Here is a 25,918-nt window from a genome sequence, read left to right as displayed (position 1 = left end):
ACAATACCGTCAGGTGGCTTTGATATCTATCATGAAGTGCTTTGTGAGGTTGGTCATGAGACACATCAAGTCCATGCTACCAAAATACCTTGATCCACTGCAATTCAAATACCGCCACAACCGGTCCACAGCATACGCTATCTCTCTGGCCCTACGCATAGCCCTGGAGCATCTCGACAACAAGGACTCTTACATCAGACTCCTATTCATTGACCACAGCTCTGCATACAACATCACAATCCGAGCCAAGCTCATATCAAATCTCCAAAAGCTAGGTCTTGCCTCCTCCCTCTACAACTGGATCCTTGACTTCCGGACCCCGAGACCACAATCAGTAAGGATCAACAATGACGCCTCCACGATAGTCCTCAATACCGGGTCCCTGCAACGTTGCGTACTTAGCCCCCTACTGTACTCCCTATACATATACGACTGTGTGGCAAAATTTGACTCCAACTCCACCGACAAGTTTGCTGATAACACGACCATAGTGGGTCGGATATCGAACAACGATGAGTCAGAGTACAGGAGGAAGATATAGAACCTAGTGGCATGGTGTGACGACAACAATCTCCCCCTCAACGTCAGCAAAACTAAGGAGCTGGTCATTGGCTTCAGGAAGAGAAGTATTGTACACACCCCTGACTGCATCAATGGTGCTGAGGTGCAGATTCAAATTCTTAGGTGTGCACATCCACAACAATCTGTCCTGGTCCACCCACGTTGACGCTACAACCAAGAAGGCATAACAGTGCCTATACTTCCTCAGGAAACAAAGAAAATTTGGCATGTCCACTATGACTCTTACCAATTTTTGCAGATGCACCATAGAAAGCATCCTATCTGGCTGCATCACAGCCTGGTATGGCAACTGCTCGGCCCAAGACCGTAAGAAACTACAGAGAGTCATGAACACAGCCCAGTCCATCATACAAACCCGCCTTCGTCTTCTATCCATTGACTCTGTCTGCCTTGGGAAAGTGGGCAGCATTAGCAAAGACCCCTCCCACCCAGGTTACTCTCTCTTCCAGCCTCCTCCATCAGGCAGGAGATACAAAAGTCTGAGAACAGCTTCTTCCTCGCTGTTACCAGACTCCTGATTGATCCTCCTGTGGAATCTCTCCACGCATCTTCTCTACTGAGTAGCATTACACTCCTTATGCTTCACCCGATGTCTATGTCTATCTCTATGTATTTACATTGTGTATCAATAGTATGTCCTATGTAAACCAGGGGCTGGTTTAGCACACTAGGGGCTGGTTTAGCACACTGCTAAACCACTGGCTTTGAAAGCAGACCGAGGCAGGCCAGCAGCACGGTTCAATTCCCGTAACAGCCTCCCCGAACAGGCGCTGGAATGTGGCGACTAGGGGCTTTTCACAGTAACTTCATTTGAAGCCTACTTGTGACAATAAGCAATTTTCATAGGGGCTGGTTTAGCACACTGGGCTAAATCGCTGGCTTTTAAAGCAGCCCAAGCAGGCCAGCAGCACGGTTCAATTCCCGTACCAGCCTCCCTGAACAGGCGCCGGAATGTGGCGACTAGGGGCTTTTCACAGTAACATCATTGAAGCCTACTTGTGACAATAAGCAATTTTCATTTTCATTTCATTTCATGTTTTTCATGTATGGAACGATTTGTCTGGACTGTATGCAGAACAATACCTTTCACTTTACCTAGGTACATGTGACAATAAACCCAAATCCAATTCAGTTTATTTTTATCACTGGGACAAGCTCCTCTGCTCATCTTTGAAATTGTGACTTGTGATTGTCCTGTGTGCACCTGATTGGGCAGACATCACAACTGGAGGGATGGCACCTCTGATAATGCATCACTCTGCCAGTATTGCATTGGAGTGTCAGCTTTGTTTTTTGCATCAAATCCTGAAGTGGGACTTGAACCACAATTTTCTAACTCCGAGGCGAGAGTGTTACCGGCTAAGTGACAGCTTACAGAATAAAGCTTCTTCACGAGGACCTAGACCAGCTGTTGGAGTGGCTGGAAATGGCAAATAAAATTAAAGGCAGAAAAGAGTATGGTTGAGGCATTTTGATAGGCAGAATGAGGAGAAACAATGGTACAATTTAAACAAGAATGAGGCTTACGGTGTTTGTGTGCAAATCTTTGAAGGTAACAGGGCCTATTAACAAAACAGTTAACGAAGCATGGGTACAAAAGCTATGAGGTTTTGATAAATATACATCAAACACTAGCTCGGCCTCATCTGAAATTGTTTGTCTAAATCTTGGCGTCTCAGCCCTAACTGGCTTACCTCTTATTCTGAGACTGCGTCACCTGTTACTAGACTTCTACAGCTAGGAGAAACATCCTTCCTGCATTTACCCTGTCAAGCCATGTATGAATTGTGTATGCTTCCATGATATCACCTCTCATTCTTCGGAACTCTGAAGAATACAGGCCCAGTGTCCTCAATCTCTCCTTGTACTGCAGTCCCAACCATCCCAACGATCAACCTCATAAATCTTCGTTGCATTCCCGCTATGGCCAGTATATCCTTCCTTGCATAAGGAGACCAAAACTTTACAGCATACCCCAGGTGCGGCCTCACCAGAGCTATGTACAATTACAGCCAGTACTGCTGTACTCAAAACCTCTTGCAAAATACCATTTGCCTTTTTAATTGTTTGCTGTACCTTTAGTGATTTATGACCAAGGCCACCCAGGTTCCTTAATTTATTTATTTACAAAATGTGGGTGTCGTAGATCAGGTCAGCATTTATTGTCCATTCCTAATTGGCCTGGAGAAGGCAGGGGTGAGCTGCCATTTTGAACTGCTGCATTCCACCCACATTGATGCTGGGAAGAGAGATGCCGGATTTTTCACACAGCGACACTGAAGAAGCGGCACGGTAGCACAGTGGTTAGCAATGTTGCTTCACAGCGCCAGGGTCCCAGGTTCGATTCCCAGCTTGTGTCACTGTCTGTGGGGAGTCTGCACTTTCTCCCAGTGTCTGCGTGGGTTTCTTCCGGGTGCTCCAGTTTCCTCCCACAGTCCAAAGATGTGCAGGTTAGGTTGATTGGCCATTCTAAATTGCCCTTAATGTCCACAAAATGGTCAGGTGGGGTTTCTGGGTTACGGGGATGGGTTGCAGGTGTGGGCTTGGTTGGGGTGCTCTTTCCAGGGGCTGGTGTGGACTCGATGGGCTGAATGGCCTCCTCCTGCACTGTAAATTCTATGTAATCTAAGCGACAGGTTAGTTCCAAGTCAGGATGGTGTGTGATTTGGAGGGGAACATGCAGTTAGTGGTGCTCCGTGTACCTCTTGCCTTTGTCCTGGGTGATAGAGGCAGTGGGTTTGAAGGGTGCAGCTGATAGATTAGAGAAGCTAGGATTGTTTGATGGAGGTGTTAGAATCAGGAAGAGTTTAGAAAAAACTAAGACAAACTGTTTCCAATGGCTGATGGGTCAATAATCAGAGAACACAGACATAAGATGATTGCCGAAGGAACCAGAGGTGATGTGAAAACTCTTTCTTTGCAATGATTGCTTAGGATTTGAGATGCACTATCTGAAAATATGTTGGATATAGACTCAATATCAGCCTTCAGAAGGGAATTGAATAAATACTTAATGGGAAAAAAATAGCATACATATTGGGAAAGAGCGGAGGGGTGGGATCAACTGAAATGTACTTTAAAAGAGCTCCACAGACCTTTTGAGATGAATACCTGCACTGTTTGATGGATGATGCTGTGACATTCAAAGAGGAAAATATGTGACATTTGCAAAGACAAATAATAGACCTATGGTTTACAATAGTAAAATAACTTAAAATGCTGCATTTGTTCATTCTTTTATTATTTTTTTGGCCTTTTAGCCATGCACGGAAGTGCTGTTTTTGGACATTTTTCACGAATACAGCCAAACGCTTACTCCTGTGCTGTTAGAAATGGTTCAAAATCTCCATGGTAAGTTCTCTTTTATTTTTTAAAGAGATGTTTAATTTCAGCATGATATATATTGCATTGGAGAGACTATTTTGGATGTACCTGAAGTGTTTCACAACCACAGGACATCGCATTGTTGAAATGCGCCTAGCTGAGTAAAGCCTTTCTCCTCTTTGAAGACTTCCCTTTATTCTTCCACCTTTCTGTCACTTGCCTGCAAATTTACTCTTGTATTGTCACCCACTATTTGGTTGCCTATCACACAGATCTAATATTTAAATTGCTTCTGGACTGTTCCTCAATTCTGACTAAGTGGATTCTGTCTTTGACCCATCAACCTATGTCATCACTTTCCAGCGCTGTATTGCTTTTTTTGATTAATACTGCCACCCTGTCCTCCATTTTCTTCCTTCTCTATCTTTCTTGAAGACCTTGTAGCCAAGAATTAAGAATGAACCAGATATGTTATTGCCACTGTATCTAGTTCCATCTGCCAACAAGTGCCTGAAGCTTATTTTGTCTATTTCGGGCATTTATAAACTTGCACTCCAAAACCATCATAGATGGCCTCCCATTTGCAGTCTGACCTCTTTTGTTTCTGATCTCTTCTTTACTCTGCTGCTATTTATCTTCTGGCCACCTTACTACTTCTCTCAGATCGTTGACCCTGCTGACTATTTCCCTGCCATATTGGTTTAAATCCTCCTCCACTGAAATTGTTACCCACCCTGTTTAGCCTTTTGGATCTTTTATTTGATCTCAATGCTGCATTGAAATGTCGGTCTAGACTATAAGGTTAAATTAAAAATGGGGCTTGAAGCCATGATGTGGCATTTGTTAAGAGTGCCTCCAACTGAGCCAAGCTGATATATGTTTGACTGGTGAATTCAAAACTCGTAACTTTGCAAGTAGGTTCCTCATCAAAGTAATTTGAAATAATTATACATTCTCTGCAACCTATGAATTGCAGTTCAGTGTCAGTTATGTAGGTTTTGGTCAACATATTCAAAGTGTGAATTTAAATATTGGTAATTGGGAGGTGATTGGAGAGTAATTTTGGTACAAGATTGTGACCAAACCGGGTGGCACGGTGGTGCAGTGGTTAACACTGCTGCTTCACAGCGCCGAGAACCCGGGTCTGATCCCAGCCCTTGGTCACTATCCACGTGGAATTTACGCATTCTCCCCGTGTCTGCGTGGGTCTCATCCCCACAACCCAAAGATATGCCTGGTAGGTGAATTGACCATGCTAAATTGCCCCTTAATTGAAAAAAAAGAATTGGGGAATCTACATTTTTTAAAAAAGATTGTGACCAAAAAGTGACTAACATTCCAATGCTTATTATACTATGAATCATTGTTAATTATGGCCCAGATTTTGCAGTAAGCAATGATGGTGACAATGTTTGCAGCTGAACTCAAAGAAAGCTGTCCAGTAAATTTCAGTAATGTCTTTGGCGTGGATTTCACTTTTCTCAATATTAATTTAGTTTTTGTGCAAACCAGAGAGGATCTCCAGTCTCCAGTTGCAGTGACTATATTAAGCAGGCTAAACAGCTGATCACATTGAAGCATTCTCACAGACATCAAACCAGGAAGTAGAAAGAGTGCCGACCATCTTTAATTTTAAGTTTTCTGAAGAGCAAAATAAATATTTCAATATCATAAATAAACTTTTTAAAAATGTTTTAAATCTATAGCATTTTTTATTATAATGGATAAATTTGTCATTCCACAAATATAAAATTAGTTTTTAAAAGCCAAGGAGATTGTTCAGCAATACTTATAACTTTCTGCATCATTCAAAAACACATTTGCACCTCATTCAACAAGGCATAACTCTTCCAAATGTTTTTGCTGTGAGAATAATAGTGTATAAAGTGGATGTTCACATTAATTGAGGTGATTTCTATCGTTTCTATTTGTGAAGGCTTTAACAGTCCCCTTGTGGAGGGACAACAAATCACTGACAGCAAGAGCAATCAGTTCTACCAGTGTAATAATGGCAAAATTTGACAGTTTTGTTGTTGCTACAACCTAAAATCTGGGCTGAAATGTAATGTGAAAGTCTTTCTGAGGCTATTCTAATTTATTAAATATAAGGCAATGTAAGGTGTAAACATGTTTTTAAAATTTAAGAGTACTCAATGATTTTTTCCAATTAAGGGGCAATTTTAGTGTGGCCCATCCACTGCACATCTTTGGGTTGTGGGGGTGAAACCCAGGAAGACAGTGCAAACTCCACACAGACGGTGACCCGGGGCAGGGATCAAACCCGGGTCCTCCGTGTCGTAGGCAGCAGTGCTAACCACTGCGCCACTGTGCTACCCTAGGGTGTGAACTTTAACTAGTGTTTATATAATTCCACTTTTAAGGAGAAAATATTGACAAATATGTGATGTTTATAATGCCTCAAGCTTGCTAGTGTTGATCCCCACAAATAGTTAATTTCATATTTCTTGTCGTTATAAACAAAAGAAAATGAATAATGAATTCATGTAACTAATTTGAGTTACCATATTGATTAACATCTCAACTAATTTGCATTAATCTTCTGCCATAGAAACTTTTCATCATTACTTACAATTATGCCCAATTAGCACCACTGCAAAATATAACAGCCAATCATAATTACATGCGACCTACCTTGGAAATTCCTCTGAAGAGAAACCTGTTCATCACACGAGACCTGTACAGCAAGATAATTTGATGCATCTGTGCTGAAAGGAATTAATGATTAAAATTTAAAGACAAAATGAGGATTCCCACATTTAGTTTAGCATTTATACTTCTGTTAGCTTCATACCTCAAAAATACTGTTATGATAGCCTACAAATTGAACATACCAGGGGCATGTTTTGCGTTCACCTTGGCGTTGCAGTTACGGATGTACGCATTACCGCTGCTTGTCCCTTCTGGTTCCCTACTTGCCCTGTGTTTTGCTTGATGTGTCCCCGTCCCCCCATTCCCATCTCTCTTCCACCCGTCTCCTCATCTTTCTCTTCCATTGCCTATCTTGTTTCCACCCCCCCCCCCCCCCGCCCCTTTACTCATCCAATTGACAGCCAGAGGCACAAAAGTAGGGGGCTCCCACACTTAGAATCATAGAATCCCTACAGTGCAGAAGGAGACCATTCGGCCCATCGAGTCTGCACCAACCCACTGAAAGAGTACTCCACCCAAGCTCACTCCCCAATAAATCCTTAACCTAATCTACGCATCTTTTTGGGACACTAAGCGGCAATTTAGCATGGCCAATCCACCTAATCTGTACATCTTTGGATTGTGGGAGGAAACCAGAGCATCTGGAGGAAACCCACGCAGATACAAAGGTAGAATGTGCAAACTCCACACAGTCACCCAAGGCAGGAATGGAACCGGGGTCCTTGGCGCTGTGAGGCAGCAGTGTTAACTAGAGTGCCACCGTGCCGCCCTCATTCGTTTGTTGTGTACTTTTGTTTCCTTTTAGTACGTCCATTTTCCTTTTTGAGATTCCTCGGTAATATTGTGATAACCCGAGAGAATGGCATGATGAATAGATACAAAACCAATAAAATACATTAAAAAAATGATGGCCTATAATATCTGAGCTCTGTGGGGTTGTACCCAGGCGCTGATCCACAAAACCTTTTTAAAAATTGAGTACCCAATTCATTTTTTTCAATTAAGGAGCAATTTAGCGTGGCCAATCCACCTAGCCTGCACATCTTTTGATTGTGGGGTGAAACCCACGCAAACACGGGGAGAATGTACAAACTCCACATGGACAGTGACCCAGAGCCGGGATCGAACCTGGCACCTCGGCGCCATGAGGCAGCAGCGCTAACCACTCCGCCTCCGTGCTGCACTTCGCTGCTCCAAAGATGCATTAGGATACCTTCCATACTCCGAATGTCCCCATATAAGGATTACATGGAAATTGCCTGGGAAGTTCAAACTTCAGCCGGGCAATTATTCTGCACTAGGAACCATCAGACACTCCGACTTGTATTGCAAACTTCGGATGGCTCCAACTGTTTTATCAGAATGGCTACTCAGAGGAGGTTAGAAAGTAAAGACCACATCCAACTTCTGATAGCCAACCATCCCCAATGACACCCCAAATCGCCCTGTTGTGCTCCAGCTGCCCACCGATGATCACACCTCCCCACGGCCCCTCCCATCTGATCCCACTGTCTTACGTACTTAACCTTCTCCAAATGGCTGGGACTTGTAAACTAACCTAGTTCATGACAGTTTGTGCTGTAAAAAAAAAAAGGGCCATGGCTTCCTTTTCCCAACTCCTGCACTCGACTAAAGGACTTGGGAACCGACTGCATTTCACTAATCTTTTAGCACACTGGCTAAATAGCTGGCTTGTAATGCGGAACAAGGCCAGCAGCACGGTTCAATTCCCATACTGGCCTCCTCGAACAGGCGCCAGAATGTGGCGACTAGGGGCTTTTCACATAACTTCATTTGAAGCCTACTTGTGACAATAAGCGATTTTCATTTCATTTCATCTTACTCAGCCCAAGTTGGGATGACAAGCGAGAAATATGCAATTGCAGAGCAGCTTGAAGAGGAGTGGAGTGGCAATCCGAATATGAGTGCCTCTTCAAGGAGGTTCTGGCCCATAGTGGCGAGACTATAGATATACAAAATGTGTGTTTCTTATAGGCAGCAGCAGTAGTATTATTTTCATCTTGACCCAGTGATAGTGAAGGAACGATGGTATATTTCCAAGTCAGGATGGTGAAACTTGGTGGTGGCCTTCCCATGTATCTGCTGCCCTTGTCCTTCTGAGGTCATAGGTTTGGAAGGTACTGTCAAAGGAACCTTGGTGAATTGTTGCATGCATCATTTACATGGTGCACACTGCTGCCACGGTGCATGGGTCTCCTTGAGTGTTGTTGGAGCTGCACTCATCCAGGCAAGGGGAGAGTACTCCGTCAGACTCCTGACTTGTGCCTTTTAAAGGGTAGACAGGTTTTGGGGAATCAGGAGATGAGTTATTCTCTGCAGAATTCACAGCCCCCACATGCGCTTATAGTCACAGTACTTATATGGCTGTTCAGTTCAATTTCTGATCAATGGTAACCCCCAGAATGTTGATAATGAGGGATTCAACGATGGTAATGCCACTGAAAATTATGAGGAGATGGTTTGATTCTCTCTTGTTGGACTTGTGTGGTGTAAATGTTACTTGCCACTCAGCAGCCCAAGCCTGAATATTGCCCAGGTCTTTTTATATATTGCACGGACTGCTTCAGTATCTGAGGAGTCACGAATGATGCAGAACATTATGCAACTATCAATGAACAGCTCGAGTTCTGACATTATGATGGAGGGAAGGTCATCGATGAAGCAGCTGAAGATTGTTGGGTCTAGAACACTACCTGACAAACTCCTGCAGTGATGTCTTGTGACTAAGATGCTTGTTCTCCAACCACCACAACCATCTTCCTTTGTGCCAGGTATGACTAACCAGTGATGGCTTTTCCCTTTGATTCCCATTGACTTCAGTATTTTTACAGCTCCCTGATGCCACACTTTGTCAAATACTGCCTTGATGTCAAGGACAGCCACCCGTACCTCTCGCTTGTGTTCAGTTTTCTTCGCCATGTTTAAGGCAATCATGAAGCCAGAACTGAGGGGCACATCCCCAACTGCGTGTCAGTGAGCAAGTTATTGCTGACTAAGTGCCACTTGATAGCACTGTTGATGACACTTTCTCTCACTTTACTGATTATTGAGAATAAACTGATGGGCAGTAATTGGCTGGGTTGGACATGTCCAGCTTGTTGTGAACAGGAAATACCTGGGCAATTTTCCATATTGCTGTGTAGCTGCCAGGATTGTGACTGTACTGGACCAGCTTGGCTAGAGTCGTGGCTAGTTCTGGAGCACAGATCCTCAGTACCATTTCTGGAATGTTGTATCCAGTGCGTTCCAACAGTTTTGTGATATATGGAGTGAACCGAATTGGCTGAAGGCAAGTATCTGTGATGCTAGGACTCCAGGAGGAGTCCAAAATGGTTTATCCGCTCGGCACTTCTGGCTGCAGATGCTACAGCCTTGTCTTCTGCACTGATGTGCTGGGCTCTGCCATGTTTGAGGATGGGAACATTTATGGAGCCGCCTCCTCCAGTGAGTTGTTTCATTGTCCACCACTATTCATGATTGGATGTGACAAAGCTCAGATCTGATCCGTAAATTGTGAGATTGCTTAGCTCTATCTATAGTATGCTGCTTCTGCTGTTTGTCATGCTTGTCATCCTATTTTGTAGCTTCACCAGGTTAACATCTCATTTTTAGCATCCTGCACGGCATTTTGTATGCATTTGCAGGAATGTGCCATGGCTAATTCCAATGCAATGTATAGTAAGCAGTATAACTTTGGGACTGCCTGCTGCATTTTGTACTCGTCATAAATTGTAAGTCAGTACTAAATTCTGTTGTCTGTTACACAGAAGTATCAAGTTACCCTTGCTGTGGAATAACTTCTGTATGTTATCTATTTTTTTTCTTTATTTCAATAGTTGCATTTGTACTTGAGTAAAAATGAAACAACCAGAAATAATGTTCTTGGTGTATTTTTTAGGACCAACCAATGTCGATAACACTGTTGGACTAGTGGTCAAAGATGCTGGTATGTTACATTTTTCCAAGATTTTCTCTATTTCAATAAAGGACGGTAGTAATGTTGTTGGTTTTCGTGCAACTATGACAATGTTGCTTGATTATTGTGGAATAGCATAGCTTTGTGCATCAGAGACATATTTTAGAACATTTTATAATAAAAATTCATATAAGACCAGGAAATATTAAATATCCATTTGATATATTTAACATTAATATTTATTTCAATCAGTTATGAAATTAGTTTATATTGCTGATACGTTTGAATTTCCTCTTGATAGTGTACAATGCAATTGGATTGGCAGCCTATGAACTTTTTGACAGTGTGGACTTTGACCAATGGTTTAATAGCCAGTTACTGGCTGAGTTGCAGGTTACTCACATAAGGTAAGCCATTATTCTTCAAGCAAATTGAGAGAGCCTACTGTTCAGAAATTTGATTCAAATATTTCCAGTAGAACATTAACATATTCACACAGTGCTGCTTAATTTCACATTCTGTCTTTTGCGTTTGGTTAATGCCTCTTTGATTATCTTGGTTTCACGTTTTTCTCTCCTTTTACTCTCTTCCACTGGCATTATCTTTCTCAGTTTGGATAATGGAGTGTCCAGCCCCTGGACATCAGCACAAACATCAGTCTTATTTGTCTTATTTGGCCAATAAGATTCACGCTTCAGATTGCTCACTGATCAACTTTACTTCCCAAACAATGTGGTGAATATGTTGCTTCTGAAAGTAGCTCTGCTGATAAAATATTCTCGGTCATCTTGCAAAATCATTTTATCATCATTAGGTAAATGGTAGAACCCAAAAACCATGTTGAGTACAAGAATTAATAATCTTTCTTCGGTGTAATAACAGCCCCTTATTCCTATAACACTCCAGCTGATGTGGTTAAAAACTCTTAGTGATGATGTTGTTATGGTATCAAATATTTAAAACTGCTTTAATATGCTGGTTGGGCCTTGGAAAAATGAGCTGTTATGCACTCCTATGTCATTGTGGATCGTGACGTATAAGGCAACCTCTGTTTTTTGGACACCAAAATACATGTCGAGGCTTATACTTGGTGGATAATGCACCCCTCCGATTTTCAGTTAATAAATGTATGTTTGGACCTATTTGTGCATTAGTAGTTAGCCTCAATTTTTCAACTCTGATATACATGTTTAGGGTTATAGTCACCATATAAGTCGGGTATGTATGGGATCAAGCAAGTAATACGGACCTGTTGGCAAGACATTGCACGAGACTTTAAGGCACACCTAAACCGAGCAGGTGGCATGGTGGCCGACAAATCTATTTTTCACATTTCAAGATGGCAACCACCGACATCAATACCAGCGGTTTTCTTTGCGTATGAGTCAACGCAATTTTTTCAAAGGATTTTTCGAAGCTTCAAAGGTTGGCTTCTATGCTGGGATCAACGGTAACTGTTGTACTGCTCAGTCTGCTTATGCAACCCTGCTGTTTCATGCATGTAAGATTTTGGTTATATTTGATGGCGTTGTACAGCGAATAGTAGTGTGCCTGTGTTGTGACGTCAGCACCAAATCTCAACTGGCATAAACTCGGCATCCTGCCAGTGAAGCTATTTTCATCTCAGTCCACTCATTAGATTGTGGAAACCTAATTTTATCCAAAACTGTCTATTTCCACTTCTGCATCATCCATGCCATAGAACCATTACAGCACAGAAGGAGGCCATGTCTGCCCCTTACTTTAGCACCACTGCTGCTGGCATCTTTACATCCATGCTTTTGTCACGTCTAAACCTCATCTTCAAGAATCCCTTTTCCCAGCTTTCCATTTTGCATAAGCTCTCAAGTTAACCAAAGACCAGCTGCCTGAATCCTGCCCTCCACAGATTCCTCCCTTTGACCTTTTAACAGACCTGGCTATTACTCTTCTGTATATTAAAGTTAATATACTTGTTCCTATCTTTCCATCTTTCTGCCTCTCCCTTTTTTCTTTACAAAAAATTCTCTAAGCCCATATTTTCAACACAGCTGGTTAGTCCAAGCTTCAGTGAACTTGAACAAAGCATTAATGAGACAGAAGTACTTGCAGAAAGGTTCTGACGTGAAATGATTGACTTGGAACTCTGCTTCAGGTGATCTCTTCTGCATGGATCAGCATGCACACAGGAATTTATGTAACGAATGTTTGAATAAATAATAATTGTGGACACTGCCAGATTATGCGATTTTTGACCACTTTGTTCACTGTATATTTGGAAAAGGTTATATTTAAATATTGGGTGACTTCTGGCGGTGGCATGTACGAGGAGGTTGCATGTTGAGTTGCTCCTGCCAGACTCCTGAGTTTTAGGTTCTTTTCACCTGTTTTTTGTGGGGACAATTGCATGCAAAGTTGTCCCTGTCAAGAGTAATTGGTGGAGGATGGCCAAGAACCTGCGCAAAAATCAGGGGAGCACTAGTCCACCAGGAAGCTCGAGCACCCGAGTGCAGGGAAGATGGCGGAGGCAAGTGGGCCGGGAGGGGCCGCCTCTGTGATGGTGGATACATTGATGGAAGTGATGGCGGTTCAGTAAACACTTTGAGAGGCAAGAGAGGGAGATGCTGAAGTCCCTCAAGCATTCGGTGGAGTACTTGCCCCGATAACGGAGTGCTTGGAAGAACATTAGAGACCGTGTTGGAGCAGGGCGAGGCATTGAAAGGGGTAGAGGGAGGCACTGTCGAGGCATAGAGACCGGCTTGCCTCACTTGAAGCTGTAATGGCCAAGATGGAAGGTCAGCATAGGGGCCTGAGAGCAAAGGTGGGAGGACCTTGAAAACTGGTCTCCGGAGAAGAACCTGCGGATTGTGGGGCTGCCGGAGGGCGCGGAGGGTCTGAGTCAAACAGAGTTTATAGCGGAGGTGCTGAGGAAGCTGATGGGGGAGGAGGGTCCGAGTCAAACAGAGTTTATAGCGTGCGTAGGACACCCCGTGAAGTTTGATAGGGCCCGCCAGTCACTCTGGCCGAAGCCACAAGCAACGGGTGAATGAGCCGCCGAGGGTGGTGATCATGCGCTTTCATAGCTACAAGGAGAAGGTGTTGAGGGGAGCCAAGTGGACGCGAGAGATGAAATGGGAAGGCACTGTGACTAGAATTTACCAGGATCTCAAGGTGCAGGTGTTTGTTCAAGCAGAAGGAGTGGGACTTGGCTCATCGTGGCAGGCGAGAGACATTGGTGTTGGTGGTGAATTGGGGCTGGTGGGGGACTGATGTTTTGATAAATTTGTTTGTTTTTGTTTGCCAAGATGTTGTAATGCTGTTATTTTCTTGGAGGGTAGCTGGGGAGGGAGTTCAGGGGCCGGTTCTTTGGTGTGGGTTTTGGTGTTTTAGAGTGGCAAGGTTGATGGGTGGGGGTGTAGAGGTTTTGATTCCTTTGTTTTAGCGAGGAAAAGGGGGTTCTGGTGGAAGGGCACCCACGCTAGCAAGCTTTGGTTAGCGAGCGAACGGAAGAAAAGTGGGGGGAGTGGTTGCGGCCTGCTGAATCTGTTGAGGCAGGTTTCGGGGCGCCTAGGAGGTGTGGGGCGTTGGATAGACTGGGGGAAGTGAGGTGGTTTCAAGAGGAAGTGGTAGGGGTGTTTCTGGGAAGTAAAAGGGGGGATGGCTTGGTTTGCTAATGGTGTAAGGCGCCATGTTGTACAGGCCCGGGACGTGAAAGTCGGGGAAGGGGTGCAGCGTTCCCCAGAAGGATAATTCCCTCCCCCCCCCCCCCGCCCAAAATAAATCTGGTTGGTGACATGGAAAGTCTGGAATTTAGGAGTCCGAGTGAAGGGGCGAGGGTTTGAGGGTTTTCACGCACTTGAAGAGTTTGAAAGCTGATGTGGTGCTGTTGCAGGAGACCCACTTGCGAGCGAGGGACCAGGTAAGGCTCTGTAAAGGGTAGTTAGGTCAGGTGTCCTGAAAGAGAACCACTCCAGGCCAAATACGCTTACCCCTTCACGGGGGGCAAAGGTATTGGCTGCATTTATGACCGAGATTGGGGTGGAGGGGTGGGGGGGGGGGTGGACCCATGGCGATTCTTATATCGGCAGCAGGGGGGGGGGATTTCCCTCTGACCGGTGCATAAGGTCGACTCACGGATCGATTTTGTTTTATAATGGCGAAGGGTAAGGAAAGTGGCGACTCTGCAATTGTAATTTCCGACCATGCTCTACACCTGGTGGGTGTGATTTTGGAGAGGGCGCCGCTCGATGGCCAGCATGGACTTTGGATGTGGGGCTGTTAGTAGACCTGGGGTTTTGTATAAAGATGGCCAAGGTGTTGGATGATTATGTCAAGTTGAACAGGAAGGTTTCGCCCTCGCTGTTGTGGGAAGCTCTTGACGGAGGTGGTGAGAGGGGAGACAATTGCGTATAAGGCGCCGGTGGACAAGGAAGCGAGGGAGCTAGTGGCTGGTTGATGAGATATTGGAGGTAGATGGGAAGTATTTGGAGGACCCTACCCCAGAGCTTTTGCCGAGCAGGAAGCTGTTGCAGGCACAGTTTGACCTACGGATAAGGTGGCGTAGGAGGACTTCTAGTGGTGGCCATGGTGTGAGTGGTCGCACATTTGGTAGCTGCCACTCAAAGCTGATTGTCTGGTGTTATAACCTGCCTACTTACCATTGGCTGGGGACTAATGACAATCCCACAATCCTGTGGGAGTATGTGCTTCCCCAGTGAGGGGGCGGAGAAACCATTAGTAAACTCCAAGTATAAATAAAGCTGGCCAGTTTAGGAACCAGCAGGAAGGAGTGTGCAGCAAGGGAAGTTGCTGCTGTTGTTATATATATATATATATATATATATATATATATATGTTATTGTAAATAAATGTTATTACTTTGTATCCTTAAAACTCGTGCTGGATTCTTTGTGGCCCTCACAAAACTGGCGATGAAGGTTAAAGTGAATAGCTGTCTACACTGCTGAAGCCACCTCCCTGGATTTTTGTTGGATACAGGTTGGAAGTTGTTTTCTATTACACCATGCCTCTGTACGGAAGTTTGGATGTTTTTGATGCTGCGCTGGAAAGCTGGAACCAGTACACACAACGGATGCGTTACTATTTCCGGGCAAACAATATCACCAAAAACGAGCGCCAAGTGGTCATATTGCTCACCGCCTGCTGCCCGCAGACGTTTGGGGTGATTAGGAGCCTTACGTACCCAGCTGCGCCAGACACCAAAACGTTTGATGAACTTGTGAATATAGTGAGGCAACATTTTAGCCCAACCCCGTCCACGATAGTCCAGCGTTACCGGTTTAATACCGCTGAGAGGACCCCTGGAGAATCCCTTGCCGATTTTCTATCCAGGCTACGCAGGATTGAGGAGTACTGTGACTATGGTGAGACCTTGTCAGAAATGTTACGCGACCGTTTGATTTGCAGTATTAACAATGCGGCCACCCAGAGAAAGTTGTTAGCGGAGCCAACATTGACTTTTCAACAGGCCATTCAAATAGTATTGTCCCGAGAGAGCGCAGAACGAGGAGTCCATGAGCTACAGGGAATGGAAGTGCATGCCTTGGGGCGCAACCCCTTCCGTCCGAAAACGTCCCCGTGCACTCCTGCGGTACCTTGGGCGAGGCAACGTCCGGACCGACAGCAGTGGCCGTCGGACATTCCTCCCCGAAGGGAGCCTTCTCCAGAACATGCTCTATGAGCCATGTCCGTGTCAGAGTTGTAGGTGCCGGTCCCGTTGTGGACAGCGGTCCTGGGGGCGCCAGAGGTGCCGTCGTTCCGACCGAAACTGGGACCAGCCCAGAGGCCATAACTGGGACCAGCCCAGGGGCCGTACCTTCCATGTGGATGAACCTGCGGCGACTACTCCTGAGGACGTGGAGACGGAGGACGACTGCCTGCAGTTGCATTGTGTGGCAGCTCCCCGTGTGGCCCCCATTAAGGTGACAGTACGGGTCAATGGCCACCCGCTTGAGATGGAGTTGGACACTGGCGCAGCGGTCTCCGTGATCGCCCAGAGGAAATTCGACCGCATCAAGCAGGGTATACAGACCCTTATATTAACCGACTCACAGGCCAGGTTGGCCACCTACACGGGGGAACGACTGGACATTGCAGGAACTACAATGACCCCTGTTGTTTATGGACGCCAGGAGGGGCATTTCCCACTTATCGTGGTGCGCGGCCATGGGCCCAGCCTGTTGGGTCGGGACTGGTTGCGCCATTTGCGGTTGCAATGGCAGCACATCCTCCAAACAGTTTCTGAAGGGTTGACTGAGGTGCTAGGACGATACCCAGATGTATTCCAGCCTGGTTTGGGGAAAATAAAAGGGGCCGTAGCCCGTATCCAAGTCGAACCAGGAGCCACGCCGCGCTATATCCGGGCGCGCCCGGCGCCTTGCTCGAGAAGGTAGAAGGGGAGCTCACTCGTTTGGAGAGTTTGGGTATTACCAGGCCTGTCCGTTTTGCTGACTGGGCAGCACCAATTGTACCTGTAATGAAGCCAGATGCCACAGTTCGCTTGTGTGGCGACTATAAACTTACAGTGAATACGGCTTCCCGACTCGACCGATATCCAATGCCTCGCATGGAGGATCTCTACGCGAAGCTTGCAGGTGGACTCTCGTTCACAAAATTAGATATTAGTCACGCCTACCTGCAGTTGGAGCTGGACCCTGCCTCCCGACCATATGTAACGATTAATACACACCGGGGCCTGTATGAATATACACGGTTGCCCTTTGGAGTATCCTCTGCCTGCGCAATTTTTCAACGTGCTATGGAGGGCATTTTGAGAGGTTTACCCCGTGTTGCTGTCTACTTAGATGACGTTTTGATTACAGGGCGTCGGAGCAGGAACATTTGGAAAATCTGGAGGCTGTCCTTAGACGCCTTTCGGAGGCTGGAGTCCGTTTCCGTCGCACAAAGTGCGTATTTCAGGCAAAGGAAGTAGTCTACCTAGGTTAACGGGTGGACCGCGAAGGTTTGCACCCCGTCGCAGAGAAGGTGCGTGCAATTCAACAGGCCTCCGCCCCGACTGACACTTCGCATCTTCGTTCTTTTCTCGGTCTCGTAAACTCTTACGGGTAGTTCCTCCCCAATCTGGCAACTACGCTGGCCCCTTTGCACCTTCTGCTAAAGAAAAATCACACCTGGGTTTGGGGTCAGCCGCAAGAAACCGCTTTCCGGCGGGTAAAGCAACAATTGTCGTCGTCTGGGTTACTAACCCACTATGATCCTGGAAAGCCTTTGCTCGTCACATGTGATGCATCCCCGTATGGTATTGGGGCGGTCCTGTCCCACAAGATGCAGAACGGGGCCGAGCGACCGATAGCTTTCACCTCCCGCACATTGACTGCAGCGGAGAAAAAGTACGCGCAGATCGAGAAGGAAGGCCTAGCAGTGGTTTTTGCGGTGAAACGCTTCCACCAGTACGTGTATGGCCGCCACTTCACTATCGTGACTGATCATAAGCCTCTGCTGGGACTTTTCAGAGAGGATGAGCCAATACCGCCCATTGCTTCCGCACGGATCCAGCGCTGGGCTTTGTTGCTTGCTGCATACGAGTATTCTCTGGAGCACAAACCAGGTACGCAGATAGCAAATGCCGACGCACTGAGCCGATTGCCTTTATCGACCGGCCCCATGTCGACCCCCATGACCGGTGAGGTGGTTGCAACCCTACATTTTATGGACACCTCGCCTGTCACGGCATCACAGATCCGTGAGTGGACCCAGACGGAGCCAGTCCTGTCAAAGGTTCGGCACATAGTCCTGTATGGTGGGCAGCATAGACAGTTCCCAGACGAGTTGCGGGCATTTTCCTCCAAGCTGTCAGAATTCAGCGTGGAAGACGGCATCCTCTTGTGGGGGACACGTGTGATTGTCCCGGAAAAAGGCCAGGAGCTGATACTAACAGACTTGCACAATGGGCATCCAGGTGTGACCAAAATGAAAATGTTGGACCGGAGTTATGACTGGTGGCCAGGCTTCGACACCGACATTGAGAAGGTGGCCCAAAACTGCTCCATTTGCCAGGAGCATCAGAAGCTTCCGCTGGCCGCGCCCCTACATCACTGGGAATGGCCAGGGCGGCCGTGGGCACCCTTGCATGCAGATTTCGCAGGCCCTTTTCAAGGATCCATGTTCCTTCTATTAATTGACGCCCAGTCTAAATGGCTAGAGGTGCATAAGATGCAGGGGACAACGTCGTGCGTAACAATTGAAAAGATGCGTTTGTCGTTTAGTACGCATGGCCTCCCCGAGGTGCTGGTCACGGATAACGGCACTCCATTCACGAGTGAGGAGTTTGCGAGGTTCACGAAGATGAACGGCATCCGCCATATCCGCACTGCCCCTTACCACCCGGCTTCAAATGGGTTGGCAGAACGCGCAGTGCAGACATTCAAAAGGGGCCTAAAGAAGCAGTCTTCCGGATCAATGGACACGAGACTGGCTCGCTTTTTGTTTACGTATAGAACCACCCCCCATACGGTGACTGGGGTAGCTCCCGCAGAACTCCTAATGGGCCGGAGACTTCGCACCCGCCTTAGTATGGTTTTCCCGGACATTGGCGCAAATGTACGCCGCACACAAGAACGGCAGGGACAGGGATTTTCTCGGCATCGGCCGATTCGGCAGTTTGCGCCCGGTGTCCCAGTGTTCGCTCGTAATTTTGCTGGTGGTGCCCAGTGGGTTCCTGGTGTGATCTTTCGCCAAACGGGCCTTATATCTTACCAGGTGCAAGCCCAGGGTCGTCTCCAGCACAAACATGTAGACCACGTTCGGTCCAGAAGACTATCCCCTCAAAGGATTCCCCGCCCCCGGAGCTCATTTCTACAGCCGCAGAGACCAGAGACAAGGGAAGGTAGTCGTCACAATCTTCCACTGGTGCCTCACTCGAAGCCTGCGCAGATCGTTACAGAACCGAATGGAGATAGAGACGCTGACATGACGGAGGCAGCAGACTCTGACTCCGAGATGGAGACACAGGATGCATCAGAGGGGGAATCCTCGGGTCCACGGGCTGTGGATGTACAACCGTTGCGCCGTTCATCACGAAAGCGCCGGTCTCCGTCTCGTTACACGCCGCCTGATCCAGCGCCGCGTGCAAATGGTGTCCGGCCTGCGGCCAAACGAGTCCGACGCCCTCCTTCGCCAGGGTCTTCGGTGGATTCCTTGGACTTTGGGGGGGAGGGATGTTATATCCTGCCTACTTACCATTGGCTGGGGACTAATGACAATCCCACAATCCTGTGGGAGTATGTACTTCCCCAGTGAGGGGGCGGAGAAACGATTAGTAAACTCCTAGTATAAATAAAGCTGGTCAGTTTAGGAACCAGCAGGAAGGAGTGTGCAGCAAGGGAAGTTGCTGCTGTTATATATAGATATGTTATTGTAAATAAATGTTATTACTTTGTATCCTTAAAACTCGTGCTGGATTCTTCGTGCCCCTCACAAAACCTGGTCCTTTTTCCCTTTTGCCGGGTGGATATTTTGGAGGATAAAGGTGCAGAGGTGGTGGAGGGAAGCTATACTTCACTGGTGAGGTCGGTGGATGGATCCGTGGACCAGAAGTGGGTCCTGAGGAAAGGAGTTGCAGGAGCTAGAAACCCTTTGTGCTTCGGGGAAAATGGCGGAGGGTAAAGGGTCGGCCCTACCAACTCAATGGTCGACTGAGCAGTTGATTGGCTTTCTTAACAAAACGTTCAGCCAGCAGAGAAGGGAGACTCAGGAGGATGTGTTGAAGGTAGTTGGCCCGCTGAAAGCGGAGATCGACCGTGTGGAGCTGAGGCAGGAGACCCAGAGCCAGGCGATCCAGAAAGTGGAGGAAGCAGTGGGGGAGCACGAGGAGCAGCTTACCTCATTGGTGGCCGAAGTTGGGATCCTGAGCGAGACTCGGAAGCAGTTAAAGGAGAACGTGGAGGACCTCGAGAACCATTCCCGGAGGCAGAATCTGAGGATATTGGGGATGCCGGAGGGCATCGAGGATGCGGACGCAGCCCACGAACTAGCGAGCACAAACACCATGCGGTAGCTAGTAAGTCTGGTCAGGCTACTACAAGGTCACTAGTCAGATCAGTATAGTGTCGACCCACAGCTGAATATGTACAGCAGTTCATATAGTTGAATAAAACCGTGTTGGATCTTCTCCTGTGTTAGACGTCTGTTTCTAACTTCCCTGCATCGAGTGAAGTCCACAACAAACCAACCTGCCTAACACATCACTATCTGCTATGTATATATGTATTAGCGGCCTGACCCGGTATTCTCTGGGGCCTCTGCGATATCTATCTCCACTGTGGTGAAAACCCAATGACGAGGTTCACTTGTGTCTTAAAAATCGTGAAACTGGCGCCATGGCTGATGAGAGAGAGAGAGAGGAGATAGGACACAGAGAGGTGCGACCGTAGGCTGCTGGGCTGGACACTGTCCAGGCTGGCTGGGGTGGGGGGAGGGGACTGCCAGGGTCAGGGGTTGGGGGTGGTTACAAGAGTATGGGCCGTGGGGCCAGAGTGACCCCACGGGAATGGGGTGGTGTCTAGACACGGACCGCCATTGCTGCAGCCTCCAAGGCAACAATCTTGCTGCTTACCCCACTGACCACCCATCGTGAATGCTGATTCTGCAGAGTGACACCGGCCCCCACTTCCACAACCCAGTCTCCACTCTCATCCCCCGCACCCCACCCCAGCCCCACCCACATGGGTAGCTCAGCCAATGGTACCCCTGGCAGCATGGATGGGCGCCAGGGCCCGAGGCCCCAATGGTTCCAGCCGCAGGGGGAGGGGGGGGGGGGGGGGGGGGCGGGGGACACACGCGGCGTCAGAGCCCGCAGTACCAACCGGGGACATCATGTATCCTGTTGGACCAGGTTGGGCACGAGGGTGCGCACCATGCTAACATGTTGGCCTTTCACCCCCTGCAGATAATCGATATTGGAATACGACCAGTAATGGGGGCCTTCCTCCTAGTCACCGTAGCCCTGGGGGATACACTGGGACCACTCTGGAGAGGCCCTCCAGTATAGCGCTGAGAGGGTCACCCGGATCGTGGCGACCTGCTGTATCCTCCACAACATCGCTCAGCAGAGGGGCGATGTTCGGGAGGAGGAGGATGAATGCCAGTCCTCGTCCGACAAGGAAGATGGGCAGGACAAGTGGCCCTGGTAGGCACGGGAAGCCACCAAACGTGTACGCCAGGGACAATGCACACAGGATGATCTGATCACCTCCAGGTTCACCAACTGGTGGCGGCAGGGGCCCAGCCCAGCCCATCCACAACGTCCACCCATTTTGCCCCTGCAAACCCCCACCCCTCTACTCTGGCTTGCCCAGACCATCCCACCCCTCACACCCATCTGACAAAGCACCGAGCCAGGTTGTAACACTATGAACAGGGGCGGGATTCTCCGCGAACCGGTGGGGCATGAAGCACTCCAGCATCGGGCCGCCCTGAAGATGCGGAATCCTCTGCATCTTCAGGGTCTAGGCCAGTGCCGGAGTGTTTGGCACGCGCCAGCCGGCGCAGAAGGGCTTGGCGCCACGCCAATCGGCGCCGAAGGGCCTCCGCTGGCCGGCGCAAGGTGGCGCGTGCACGGGAGTGCCAGCGTGTGCTGGCGTCATCCCAGCGCATGTGCAGGGGGGTTCTTCTCCGCATCAGCCATTGCGGAGGTTAACAGTGGCCGGTGGGGAGGGAAAGAGTGCCCCCACGGCACAGGCCCGCCCGCGGATCGGTGGGTGCCGATCGCGGGCCAGGCCACCGTGGGGGCACCCCCCGGGGCCAGAGCCCCCCTGAGGACTCTGCAGGCCGCCTGCGGAGCCAGGTCCCGCGGTAAGGACCTGTTGTGATTTACGCCGGCGGAACCCGCCGAAACGGGCGGCTACTTGGCCATTGCGGGCCGGAGAAGCTAATGGAGGAGGGGGCAGGACAGGGAGGAAATTTACTTTGGAGGGAATATGAGATGCTGGGTCCTTTTAGTTTGGGTGATGGCTAGGGGAGAACTTTTCTTTTCTTGGGGGCTGTTTTGCTCTTTCTTGGGGTTCTTTGGTGGGAGGCCGGAGGACTGTGGCGGATGAGTGTATCTTTTTGATTTTTCTTTACAGATATTGTTATTTGTACCATGGTGGAGTGCGGGCGGGGGGTGGGTGGGGAATCAGTCAGTGGTAGGATGTTTGGCGCCATGTTGGGGGCTGCCAGGCTAGCTAGGCGAACTAGTTCACGAGAACGCAGTATGAGGCATACAGGTGGTTAGAGCTCCTGAGGGGGATGGGATTGTTCTTTTGTTCAGGGGAAAAGGGTGAGAAAGGCTGACAGGGGTGGGGCAGTCATAGAACATACAATACAGAAGGAGGCCATTCCGTCCATCAAGTCTGCACCGACCCACTTAAGCCCTCACTTCCACCCTATCCCCGTAACCCAATAACCCCTCCTAACTTTTTTTGGTCACTAAGGGCAATTTATCATGGCCAATCCACCTAACCTGCATGTCTTTGGACTGTGGGAGGAAACCGGAGCACCCGGAGGAAACCCACACAGACATGGAGAGAATGTGCAGACTCCCCACAGACCGTGACCCAGCGGGGAATCGAACCTGGGACCCTGGCGCTGTGAGGTACCAGTGCTATCCATTTGTGCTACCGTGCTGCACCAGTTGGAGCAAGAAGGAGTGAGTTGGTGACGGTGGACATCCGAGGGTGGGCCTGATGGGCTGCGGGACGCGAGCCGGAGGCTGGCTCAAGAAGGGGTATGGTTGATTGGCAGGGCAGGGGGCTGGGGTGCCTACCGACCAGGCTGGTCACATGGAATGTGAGGGGGCTGAATCCGCCAGTCAAACGGTCGTGCGTGTTTGCACACCTGAGATTTTTAAAGGCTGATGTGGCATTTCTACAGGATTAGGCTGAGGAAAGGGTGGATTGGACAGGTTTTTCATTCGGGGTTGGATTTGAAAACGCGGGGAGTGGCGGTGCTAATAAATAAGAAGGTAATGTTTGAGTTGGGGAACATAGTGGCAGATCCGGGGAGAAGGTTCCAGAGCTGGAATCGCACAGGTTGATTATGGGGTTGGAGGGGGGGAACCTTTAATACGGTCATCGAGCCGAGATTGGACCGGCTGAGCCCCGAGTCCATGATCGGGGAGGGCGTCAGCGGTGGCGGTGGCGAAAGAGCTAAAGGGGTTCATGGAGTGCATGGGGAGGTGGACAGGTAGAGGCATGGGAGGTCGAGGGCCAAGGAATTTCCGGACTTCTCCCATGTGCACAGGGTGTACCCGCGGATCGATTTTTTTTGTGTTGGATAAGATTTTGCTGGCGGGGTGGCTGACCCGGGGTACTTGGCGATTGTAGTTAAATAACCACGCGCCGCACTGGGTGGACTTGCAAGTGGACTGGTGGGAGAGGGGGCCCAGTGTCCACATTGGAGATTAGCAGATGAGGAGGTGTGCGAGCAGGAGAGGGCTGCCATTCGGGGGTATGTGGAGCTGAATGACATGGGTAAATGACGTGCCACGTTATGGGAAGCGCTTAAGACAGTGGTTGGGGGAGTTGATATCGATGCGGATGCACAGGGACAGTATGGAACGGGCAGAGATGGCAAGGCTGGTGGAGGAGATCCTGCGGGTAAATAGGAGATACTCGGAGACCCCGGATGCAGGCTTGTTGAAGGAGCGGCTGGAGCTCCAGATGGAGTTTGGGTTGGTGTCCACGGGGAAAATTGGGGCCGTTGTGGAGGGCCAGGGGGCCAGTGTATGAGTCTGGGGAGAAGGCGAGCAGGATGTTGGCTCACCAGCTCAGGAAGCAGGAAGTGTTGAGGGAGATTGGAAAGGTGAATGATGGGAGGGGAAGGGTGGTCCAGGACCCAGTGGAAGTGAATGGGGCGCTTGGGGAATTTTACAGGAAGCTCTATGAATCGGAGACCCCAGTGAGGGGAGAGGGAAGGTGGCGATTTTTGGATGGGCTGGAATTCCCCAAAGTGGAGGAGGATTTGGTGGAGGGGTTGGGTCCACAATTCGGCCAAAAGTGCCTATTTTGTAGTGTTCTGGAGGAGAGCCACATGATGTGTGACTACTCAGCACATCCTCATCACCGAAAGTCCTCCGGCAGCACTTTATAGCGGGGAGAGGGTTGAGGATGATACTGATCGGGGACAATCATATGTTTGAGCCGGCAAGGGTGGACAGTAGGTTTATGGGATAGGAGGTGAAGGGGGTGCCAGAAATGGGGGATTTGTTCCTGGAGGAGTGGTTTGCGAGTTTGGGGGAGTTAGTGGAGAAGTATGGGCTCGCGCAGTAGGCGGCAGTCAGTTACTTTCAGCTCCGGAATTTTGCGAGGTAGGTTTATTCGAGTTTTCCGATTGTGTCACCTTGGTTGTTGGTGGAGAGGTACTATCGCTGGCCGGGTTGAAGGAGGGTAACGCTTCAGGTATCTATGGGAGGGTGCTGGTGGAGGACGGGCCTCCCTGGAGGGTTATAAGGCAGAATGAAGGAGAAGCTACGGATGAAGTGGAGGAGGGGGTGTGGTGTGAGGCCTTACGGAGACTGAATGCCAGGTTGTCGTGTGCGAGGCTCGGGCTTATACAACTAAAACTGGTGTATCGGGCACACATAACGAGGGCAAGGATGAGTTGGGTGTTTGGAGGTAGAAGATGAGTGCAAGTGGTGTGGAAGGGGCCCAGTGAATCACACAATTGTTCTCGGCATTTCCTAAGCTAGCGAGCTTTGCAGCTCGCTCTTCAGCACCATGTCAGTGATCTTGGCAGGAAGCTGGAGCCGGTCCCCTAGAGGCCATATTTGGGGTGTCAGAGCTGTCGGAGTTGCAGCCAGGAGCGGGGGCAGATGTTTTAGCCTTCATCTCGCTGATTGCTCATAGGTGGGTTCTGCTGGAACAGAGGTCAACGTCATCACCCAGTGCCTTGGTGTGGCTGGGGGACCTCCTGGAATCTTTATATTTGGAGAAAGTTAAATACACGCTGAGGGGGTCAATTGGGAGGCTCTATATAAGATGGCAACTGTTTGTTATGTATTTTAAAGAGCTGGTCACTGTCAGCTGTTAAGGGCACAGGAAGAAGTCTTACACCATCAGGTTAAAGTCCAACTGGTTTGTTTCGAATCACTAGCTTTCGGAGCACTGCTCCTTCCTCAGGTGAGGAAGTTAAGGGGTTTAGGGGGCTGTTCTTGTTTTTGTGTTATGTTTTTGTATTTGTATATAAATTAAAAAAGATTAATATTTACCAAAAAAAATTAAATATTGCGTTTGTATTAGCACATGAATTCTGCCAGGGACAGCATTTAATGACAATCTCTTGTTGCCTTTGGGTCGTTTATATAGATACATAGATAGATAGAGGATAGGAGCAGGAGGAGGCCTTTTGGCCCTTTGAGCCTGCTCCGCCATTCATCACGATCATGGCTGATCTTCCAACTCAATAGCC

General features: G+C 48.5%; 1 protein-coding gene across 5 annotated transcripts in view; it reads left to right on the top strand.

Annotated features, from left to right (window-relative positions):
- ipo11 (importin 11) overlaps window positions 1–25,918 on the top strand; it is an 878,696-nt gene that overhangs the window by 285,776 nt on the left and 567,002 nt on the right. For all 5 annotated transcript variants that reach the window (XM_072496963.1, XM_072496961.1, XM_072496959.1 and 2 more), the window contains 3 exons: window positions 3,843–3,933; window positions 10,496–10,543; window positions 10,815–10,920. In XM_072496963.1, the coding sequence (XP_072353064.1) occupies window positions 3,843–3,933; window positions 10,496–10,543; window positions 10,815–10,920 (245 nt within the window). The remainder of the gene's footprint in view (window positions 1–3,842; window positions 3,934–10,495; window positions 10,544–10,814; window positions 10,921–25,918) is intronic.

The sequence above is a fragment of the Scyliorhinus torazame genome, chromosome 3, assembly GCF_047496885.1.
Source record: "Scyliorhinus torazame isolate Kashiwa2021f chromosome 3, sScyTor2.1, whole genome shotgun sequence".
NCBI lineage: Eukaryota > Metazoa > Chordata > Chondrichthyes > Carcharhiniformes > Scyliorhinidae > Scyliorhinus > Scyliorhinus torazame.
The sequence above is the reverse complement of the archived record's forward strand: the minus strand, read 5'-3'. Positions and strand labels throughout refer to the sequence as shown.